The sequence below is a fragment of the Choloepus didactylus genome, chromosome 9 (assembly GCF_015220235.1).
Source record: "Choloepus didactylus isolate mChoDid1 chromosome 9, mChoDid1.pri, whole genome shotgun sequence".
Lineage (NCBI taxonomy): Eukaryota > Metazoa > Chordata > Mammalia > Pilosa > Megalonychidae > Choloepus > Choloepus didactylus.
Window position 1 is genome coordinate 109,510,191 of NC_051315.1, and position 10,450 is coordinate 109,520,640.

A 10,450-nucleotide genomic window follows, 5' to 3' on the forward strand; every position below is an offset into this window, starting at 1 on the left:
AACATAACTTCAGAGGAAAGTCATTGTAGCTTTTTAGTGACATGCAAAACCACTTCTGGGTCTCCCACCATGGTCCCTGCCCCATTTTCTCCCATCTCCCATCACACCACTTTCCCAAAATAATTCCTAAGCTGTTCTCCTACCTCTTCAGGCACTTCTCTGGTTCTGGGCTCAGATACCCTCTATGAAACTTGGAAAATAATCCCTAATCACCAGTCCTGGATAGTCAAGGATGAAGAGAATGGAACTAAGTTCTGACAGGTTCCTGGAACTCAGGCCTCTGGTTTCTGCCCTCCTCCTACCTGAGCTTTCAGCATCCATCAATCTTGACAGCTCCTTGCATGGGAGAGCCTTTTCCAAATGTGTAAGTCCCGGGTGCTCCAACAGGGAGGGCAACTTGCCTGCAGCAGCCTATCAACGTATTAGATGTCTATCTTGACATCTTTACCTGCAACCCTGAATACACAGCCTCACACAAATTAGATGTTACTCATTAAACCGGAAGTTGGTTGTTCCAACATCCCATTGTGCTCCCCCATCCACCCTAAAGTGAAACAGAGTGATTTTGTATCATCTCACATTGAAAAGGCATATTAACAGGTGCTATCGAAACTTCCAGCACCCTTGATTCTTCTGAAACATGAATTACTGGGAACTGGAAAGAACATTAAAGATGACACCTAACTTATTCTCCTATTTCCAGTAGAAATTTTATGCAAATAATCTCAGGAAGGGGTTTGTAAATGAAAGTACCATATGTGAGAATGAGATTAAGTTTAGCTTTCACACAGGACAGGTGTGCCTAGCAGGGTGGGGCAGTTAAGGAATTGGTAGAAGGTTAAAAAGAAAAACTGTAATCCAGTCAGTCCCCCTGCTTATCTGCCCACTATCCACAGTCAGTCCCCCTGCTTATCTGCCCACTATCTACTATCCTTGCAGGGTGGAGCCTCGGAATAGAGGTTCTCAAAATAGCCTCATAACTTGTTACCAAACTAGCCCAGACTGGCTCTAAAGAGGCCTGGGCATACCCATTATAGTCAGGGGTGGAGATTTATTCTAAGGGTTCCTAATGTTGCAAATTTGCACCAGAAACCTATTTCAAATGTTTCCAATTTGGGCCGGCTGCATGTTTCAAATTTAAGCAGGCTAGTTAGGCTTGTTGAATAGAATGTAACCTCTGGAGTATCCAGCCAATGGAGAAACAGGGGAGGGACTTGCTGTTAGGTTTAGGGAAATAAATACTGCTGAATCTATTGTTCTGTGTGCCAACTGCCACATTTGGTTGGGTGCCCGTTCTTGCAGGACCGTGAATAAATTCTTTTTTTCTCCACAAGCGGGTGAGCGTTTGTTCCTTTTTAGGAACAGTGCTTGTTTCTCACACATAGTAGGAGATTTTGTAGCACTTTTGGTTCACCTGTTCCGGTATCTTTCCCTCCTGACAGTGTGGCAGAGATCCATAATTATAAGGGACATTTGTGTATTTGCTGCTCAGCATTCATTTTCCTTTTATCCTGATAACAGCACCCTGATTTCAGATGAAGGAATTACCCTTGGGTGCAGTCTTGGTCTCAGTAAAGATGCCCTGTCCTCAGTAAAGGTGGGTCCATGCCCCAAGCTTTGCCAGCTGGATTTTCTCTCCTGGGAATTGGTTGAAGTGAATGAGCAGAATGTGTTCCCAAGTGGGATCCTGATCACACTGGGCTTTGGTTTGGTTCAGGGATGCTTGGCCTGCTCTGGATTCCCAAACCTGGTGCCAGTATTTTCCTCTGATCCTGTGAGTCACCTCTATCAGTCCTCCAAATAATATCCAACCCTCAAGTGGGTTTTCTCTTTGTTTGTTTAGTTTGACTTTTTCCCTGCTTCTTTTACTCAAGTTTGCAGTGGTAATTCTGTTTGCTCCTAATCAAAGAAACTTATTTATCTTTATGATGTTTAGACTCTCCCTGGACAAGCAGATTCACACACACGGCTTCAACATATCATCTATATATTGAGATTTAAAAATATAATCTTAACCCCCTATCCTTTGGCTCCTTTCCAATCCATAAATCCAACTGGACTAGGCTTCTCTGCCAGGATGTACATTGATGATTTATCATTGGTGATGATTTTTTTCTCCCTGCTCTCATTCCCCCTTCCATCATCTCTTCCAAACTCAGGAACTTCAGAGATGGGCACTAATTGGGATGGGGCTGGGTGAGGCCAGGTCTAATAACAAAACGAAGATGGTGACAACAACTACTAACTAACATCTATTGGGTGTGTCTTGGGTTCTGTACACTATACAGAATGCTTTATATGGATCATCTCATTTGATTCCCATAAGAATATTATGAGGTTGGTACTATTATCTCCATTTTACAGATGAGGAAACTGAGGTTAGAAAGGTTAACTACTTGATACAAGTAATATAGCTTCAAATCAGGGAGTGGGGTGGGATGTGAAGCCTTAGCTACAGCCACTTGCTAGGATAGGGGGAGAATCTTGGCGTCACCCCCAGCCCATCTGTACAATAGGTTAGCATTTTCTGGCCTATGACCTTGGATATATAAATTCTTAATTTTGTCTGCCTTCTCCTGATGTCTTACCCTCCGTCAGTGTGCCCTGTCCAGTGGTGCCTTAAATCCTGCTAAGAAGTTTTAGAAGGCCTCATGTGGAAAAGACCCTGTCAAGCCTTTACCAGATGGTCACCCATCTCCCCCCCCCCCTTGTGGATCCAGAGTCGAGCTGAGTGGGTGTGCTTTCTGAAGGTCTAGCTTGCGTGGGAGCTCTGGGTACCCGTCCTTCAGCCCTGACAGCTGTTGGGCAGGTGGGGCCCTCCCCTCAGGTGGGCATGTTCCCAGGTGATGTGAGACTCTGGCCTTGCTCTGTGTACCTGGAGCCAACCAGCTCCCAAGTGCAAATATTCTCACCTTTCATGTTTTCAGCCTTTGCTAATTGCCAAGGCCGTTTCTACCTGGAGCTCAGGTTTGACTCCCATACAAGTCCTGTGTACCTTCTCTCTCCCATCTGCCACTTTACCTGCAGTAGTAATCACAGGATCAGATATCGTGTTAGTCTTCGATTAGATTCCAGTGAGACATCATCCAATCTAATCTTTCTCATTTTACAATGAGGAAATGGAGCCCTAAGAAAGGCTGGAGGTTTTGTCAAGGTCATAGAGTTACTGGTGATTTTACTTATTTGGAAATAGTTTGGAGAAATGAATCAAGTATTCTCAAGGGCATCAGCTGAAATGGGTGTTCATTCTCCTGATGAGAGGTTGTAGCTCTAGTGGATATAAGAGAGGGTGGAGTTGAGCCTTGTGAACATTATTGCTTGGATATTGTTCTGGTTTGCTAATGCTGCCATTACACAAAATACCAGAAATGGATTGGCTTTTATAAAGGGGGTTTATTTGGTTACAAAGTTACAGTCTTAAGGCCCTGAAAGTGTCCAAGGTGTCCAAGCTAAGGCATCAACAATAGGGTACCTTTGCGGAAGAATGGCCAATGGTGTCTGGAACACCTCTGTTGTCTGGGAAGGCACGTGGCTGGCCTCCTCTTCCTTTGCTCCCAGGTTGTGTTTCAGATGGCTTTCTCCCAGGACGTTTCTCTCTAGGTGTCTAGGGATAAGTTTCTCCCAGGCAAACCTTGGAGTAGCAAAAGTCTACTTTCAATGGCCATCTTCAGAATGTCTCTCTCTTGGCTGTAGCAGCTCCTTCTGTCTGTGAACACTTTTTTTAATTCAATTTTATTGAGATATACTCACATACCATACATATCATGCAGTCATACAAAGTGTACAATCAATTGTTCACAGTACCATTATATAGTTGTGCATTGTGAACAATTTATAGGACTCCAGTGATTCAATTAAGACCCACCCTGAGTGGGTGGGGTAACACCTCCATGGAAATAATCCAATCAAAGTATCACCCACAGTTGATTGAGTCACATCTCCATGGAAACACTCAGTCAAAGGATTCCAACCTAATCAACACTAAAACATCTGCCCCCACAAGATTGCATCAAAGAACATGGCGTTGGGGCGGGGGGGGGGGACATAATACATCCAAACTGGCACATGTACCAACCAGGTTCTATGTCCTAGGATGATTCAGGAGCATCTATCCTTCATGTGATTGACATTTCCAGAGAGGTTTGCTTGATATCTTTCTGAGGAGCTGTCAATGTAATGGACTCTTTAGGGAACCAGTGAGATCTCCAGTCGTGGGTGTGGACAGATGGAGGTTGGAGGGTTATCAGATGGCGCGATTGTGGGAGGGATTTGCACGTGGGCTGGGGAGGGGACCAGGAAGATCCCTGAAGTCCCATCAAACCCCCAAATTCTACCAACCTCTTTGAGCTGGGACCAGAACCCAAGCCTAGAGGTTTTTGTTGTTTTGTTGTTATTTGTTTTTCAAATTTTAATTAAGGCTGGTTTCCTCTGCTTAGGCCATTAGGGTCATTAGAAATCACTGTGGCCATCCCCCTGCCTCTTCACCCCTCCAAAGCTGACGGAAGTCTACTACTTGGGGAAGTAACTCCAGGGAAGCGAATTCAGTCTCTCTGAAAACACATAATATGGTTTTACATGCTTTAGAATGAAGGAGTCCTCCGAAATATCCTCCTTGGGGGCAGTTTTAATTCTTTCCTTCTTTGTCGGCCATATGTGAAAAAGGAAATCCAATTAATTAACTAATCCATCAAACATGTATTGAGCACTTACTACATAACATGTACTAAGTAAGGAGGTTCAGGGGTGAACAAGTCAGGGACTCACGCATTCTTTACACCCCAGCTGTCTGCAGGCTCCCAGGCAGTGACACTGTGTTCTTGATTCAGCAGGTCACTTGGTCTCACTTTCTCTCAAATGCAGGATTCAGCTAGGACTCTGGCTCCCACTCAGGGTTTGATTACATTTTGGGGTCTTCATTCCCCAAATTCCCTTCTCTCCAGGGGGCTGCTCTGGGGAGCATAGCAGTTATGTCCAGGCATTGGTGGTTACTGGTGAGATTTCCCCCTCAACTAACAGTTGCCAGCCTGCCGGCTGGTGAGAAATCTCCCCTTCTATTTACCATCTTGGCAATATTAAAACATAAATCCTTTTAAGAGAGATCTCATTTATGCTCTAATCACTTGTAATCCATGTTTATAAGATCCTTTTCTTTTTTCCTTATATTATCATGCAATTATAAAAGTAATCCCGATCACTTTGGAAAATTTGGAATACACAGAAAATGCATTAAGAAGGAAACAAGAATCATCCATATTCTTATAACCCAGCGACAAATGCAGTGGAGGTTTTGTTCTATTTTCTAACAGGCATTTATTTCTTAGTTTACCGAGAGGCATATAGCATTGCGAAGGTTGAAAGCAAAGTCTCTGAGCTAGGTGCTAGGCCAGTTACTAGCTCTGTGACCTTATACAAAGTGCTAACTTCTCTCTGCCTTAGTTGCTTCCTCTGTAAAATGGGGATAATCATACCTCTTCTCTGAGGCTGTTAGGAAGGTTTAGTGAGTTAATACATGTCAAGTGCTTGGGATTGCTGTTATTATTGTTATTGTTGTCATGGTCATTGTTAGATAACTCACAGATCTCTAAGCCACCACCTGGGGCTGCCTGGGGCGGGGGGATGCTTGTTCTGTGCCAACAGGAGGCCAATCATTGCAGCCCCCAAGTCCCATTCAACTCCAATTCTCATAGCCTTGCTGAGTAATGAAGATTGTTCTCAGATTTCTTGGGGGATGATGGAGATGTTTACATCACACTCTGCACGGCAAACCCTGCCTCCTTTCATACTCTTTACACATCTGTTAGCTTTCTCCAAAGCTTTAATCCTGGTAGAAATTGCCTCATTTTCTCTTCTCTCTCCTCCCCAACAAACTCTTCCTCTGCCTCTCTAGCCAGTGCTTAAGTCCTTTCCATCACCCCCTCAAAATCCCGGCAGCTTGCAAAGCCCAGCAGCTGGCCTCGGCAGAACTGAAGAGCCAAACCCCAACCAGCATGCCCCTGTGGGCCTCCTGTTGTCCAGCCAGGTGTGTGTCTGGTTACACACATCCACATCCACATATCTTCACACCTAGATGGACACCAAAGATCTGGAATCGTACTTTATATACTATTTGGTGCCTTGCTTTTTTTTTCACTTACCAATATGTTGTAAGCATTTGCCATTACATTATAGCACATCCATAGGGTGGAATACTACATAGCCATTAAAGATATTTTTATATTTTAATATTTTTGGCATGCAAGTTTTGTTTTTGTTTTCAAGAGGGAGGAATCTTTTTCTAATGCAATTTTATGAGATATATTCACACACCATATAATTCATCCAAAGCATACAATCAGTGGCTCACAGTATCATCGTATAGTTGTGCATTCATTGCCACAATCAATTTTAGAACATTTTCATTCCTCCAAAATAAAGAAAAAAATAAAAAAGAACACCCAAAACATCTCGTACTGCTTATCCCCCCCAATATATATATACATACACACACACACATATATACACACACACACACACATATATATACACACTTTTTTTGGTCTTTATTTTATTACTCATCTGCCCATACACTGGATAAAGGGAGTGTCAGTCACAGGTTTTCACAATCACATGGTCATGCAATAAAAGCTACATAGTTATGCAATCATCATCAAGAATCAAGTCTACTGGATTACAAATCAACAGATTCAATTATTTCCTTCTAGCTATTCTAATACACTAGAAACTGAAAAGGAATATTTATATTCTGTATAAGAATAACCTCCAGAATGACCTCTAAACTCTATTTAAATTCTCTCAGCCACTGCAACTTTATTTTGTTTCATTTCTTTCCCCTGTTTTGGTCAAGAAGGCTTTCTCAATCCCACAATGCCAGGGCCAGGCTTATCCTGGGAGTCATGTCCCATGTTGCCAGGGAGACTTACACCCATGGGAGTCATGTCCCATGTGGTGGGAGGGTAAAGATTTTATTTGCCTAGTTGACTGAGAGACAGAAGCCATCTCTGAGCAATGAAAGAGGTTCTCTGGGGGTGACTCTTAGGCATAATTATATGTAGGCTTAGCTTCTCTTTTGCAGGAATAAGTTTCATAAGGGCAAGCCCCAAGATCAAGGGCTTGACTTATTAAATTGGGAGTTGCTAATGCTTGCAAGAATATCAGGAATTCCCCAGGTGGGGGAGTTTAATATTTCCACATTTCCCCCCAGTCCCTCAAGGGGACTTTGCAAATACTTTTTAATTTTCTGCCCCAAATACTCTGGAATATATCAGGATATTACATTAACCTGTACAGAAAAATAAGATTTCATTCCCTTTTCTAGGTTCCGTGTAATTATGTTGTTTAAATAAACTGGCCATACAGGTTAAATTAGATAGTATGCTAAAGAGAATATAAATTTTGTACCAAATAAACATCTCTTAATAATAGTTAAAACTTAGGTATAGATGTGAATGCTGTAAGAGCTTACAATCTAGGAACCTTTACAATAAGCCTTATTGAACATTCTGTACTCCTGCATTGTTGATTGCCCAATCTCTGCTGACGTTCTATCCCCTGATAACCTATGCCCTTAGATTCAATTCTCAGCATTTGCTTATTAGAGTTAATTTACATTAGTGAGGACTTATAATATATGTTCTTTTGTTTCTGGCTTATTTCACTCAACATAATGTCCTCAAGATCCTTTCACCTAGTTGCATGCCTCACAACTTCATTCCTTCTTGCAGCCGCTCAATATTCTGTTGTATGCATACACCACAGTTCGCCCTTCCATTCACCCGTGATGTACCCTCAGGCCCTCTCCATCCATTGCAAATCGTGAATACTGCCTCCATAAACACCAGTGTGCAAATGCCTATTTGGGTCCCTGCTTTCAGTTCTTCCAAGTATGTACCAAATAACTGGGTTGTGGGATCATATGGCAACCCTATACTTAGCCTCCTGTGGAACCACCACACTGCCCTCCAGAGGGGCTGTACCATTCTACTTCCCCACCAACAGTGACTAGGTTTATCTCTATCTCCACATCTTCTCCAGCACTTGTTTCTTCCTGCTTATTTTTTAAACAATTTTATTCACACACCATACAATCCATCCTAAGTGAACAATCAATAGCTCCTGGTATGATACCATAGTTAAGTATTCACCACCACAATCTACGAGAACACTTCCATTTCTTCCACAAAAAAAGAAAAAGAGGAAAAATAATACAAAAATAAAGACTCAAAAAAATAAATAAGAAGAAGCAACAACAAGAATCCCATACCCCTCCCTTATCGCCCCCTCTACTGACATTTAGCTTTCATATATTGCCTTTGTTACAATTAATGGAAAAATATTACAATGTTGCTGTTAACTATAGACCATGGTTTGCATTTTTTTTGTATTTTTTTCCCCATGTATCATCCCATTTTCAACACCTTGCAAGGTTGACATTCACTTGTTCTCGAGAGGGAGGAGTCTTGAGGCAGCAGGTCCTGGAGGTGAGAGGTTAGGCGTGAAAGCTGCCAACAGAGCAGACTCCCAGGCCAGCACCCATGGCCCGCTGGTACCGAGCTCACACATGGCCTCTCCACTGTTACTCCCCCTTCCGGAACTCTCTCAAGGCCCTCAGTTGGAACCTGCCTTCCCATCCTTCTGGGACTCCTTGTCACTACTCCTTGACTGTCTTTCCTCTTTTCCCCACCCTTAAAGTTCGGTGACCCTCACGGTTCTTGCCTGGACCCTCCCTCATCTCCTATCTGTATGGCCCCCCAGGGCCACCTCCTCTGCTCCAGAGTCTGCAGTTCTCATTCCTATAGCAAAGATTCTCAAAACTTTCCCTCTAACTGAGATCCTTCCCCTGACCTCCAAATCTATTCAGTTATCTGACATCTCCACCTGCCCAACTCCCAGGTCCAAAGCAAACTCAACATGTCCAAAGTGGAATTCATAATTTTTGCCCCCAACCCACCCTCCCTGTGGCTTTCTATTTCAGTAAATGCCATCATCCTCCACCCACTCCTCAAGCCAGAGACCATCTCATATTTTCTTTTTGCACGATCAATCAGTGTAGTAACCTTTTTAGACAACTAAATGTACTCAATCACAACTGCTACCCTTTATTTGGAAGTTGTGTTCACCCTGTCTTTGATATCAAAATGCTATTTCTTTTATGAAATGTAGGTGATGGTGATGGTGGTGGTTTTTGACTGTGTTTATGTAATTTCTATGTAATGTCAGTGAAGGGGACACTGTTGTTTGCTAGCCAAGCCTAGGCCCCCTTCCCCTTTTCAATGGAATCTAGTTTTGTTCAGGTGTCCCCCCATCCCTCTCTGTTCATGACAATCCTGATTAGTCTAAGCCAACAGTTGTCAAAGTGTGGTCCTGTGATCCTGTCAGGAGGTCTGGGAGGTCAAAACTATTTTCATACTAAGCCATTATTTGCCTTTTCACTGTCATTTTCTCATGGGTATACATTTGGAGTTTCCAGATGTTACCTGTCATGTGATATACCAACAAATTGAATGCAGAAGCAGATGTAAGTATCAGCTGCCTTCTATTAAACTGGAAAATAAGAAGATTTGCAAACATGTAGAACAATACCATGCATCTCGCTAAATTTTTTAACAATATAGCTATTTTTCCATAACAAGTATGTTATTTGCATTAACATATAGTGGGTTTATTATTGTTATTTTTCAATGAATGATGAATAAATATATATATATATATATATATATATATATATATATATATATATATTTGACTTTTTATGGTTTTATTTCCCACAAATACAACTTGCATACCAGCTGTCTATTTGTTTTCTTCGCTGCGCAGCCGGGCATTGGGGTTGGGGACTCTGATGGCCAGCTGGGCTGCTCGTTCCATGATAGCTTTGCGGTTCTTGGAAGAAACGTTGTGAGCAATCTCAGCACAGTAAGATTTGTTGCACATCAGCAGCACTTCCAGCTCCTTGACATTGTGGACCAGGAACTTGCAGAAGCCACTGGGCAGCATGTGCTTCGTTTTCTTGTTGCTCCCATAACCAATGTTGGGCATCAAGATCTGGCCCTTGAATCTTCTCCGCACCCTGTTGTCAATGCCTCTGGGTTTCCTCCAGTTACGCTTAATTTTGACATATCGGTCTGACTGGTGCCGGATAAACTTCTTGGTCCTCTTTTTGATGATCTTGGGCTTTACGAGGGGTCTGAAGGCAGCCATGATGCCGGGTAGGAGATGGCTGCCACCTCCGTGGGCAGTGCCGAGGAAGAGCTGAATAAGTATATTTTTAATTCCCAGATTGAATTTCTAATACAATAACTATCAATAGATATAACCCGCCTAAACAAAAACTCTCAATAATTTTTATTTTTTTTTTTTATTTTTTTTATTTTTCTCAATAATTTTTAGAGATTTAAAGGGGCCCCCAAACAAAAAGGCTTAAGAACCCTTGGTTTAATCAAGTGGCAGCTTT

At 42.5% G+C, this 10,450-nt stretch overlaps 1 protein-coding gene across 1 annotated transcript; it reads right to left on the minus strand.

Moving 5' to 3' along the window:
- Positions 1-9,789: 9,789 nt before the first annotated feature.
- On the minus strand, positions 9,790-10,245 carry LOC119544607 (60S ribosomal protein L32-like). Its single transcript, XM_037850062.1, has one exon. The coding sequence runs from the start codon at positions 10,195-10,197 to the stop codon at positions 9,790-9,792; it is 408 nt and encodes a 135-aa protein (XP_037705990.1). The 5' UTR covers positions 10,198-10,245.
- Between the last annotated feature and the right edge of the window lie 205 nt (positions 10,246-10,450).

Coding starts and splice junctions, on each gene's coding strand:
- LOC119544607 (XM_037850062.1), bottom strand. CDS start 10,197: ATGGCTGCCTTCAGACCCCTCGTAAAGCCCAAGATCATCAAAAAGAGG.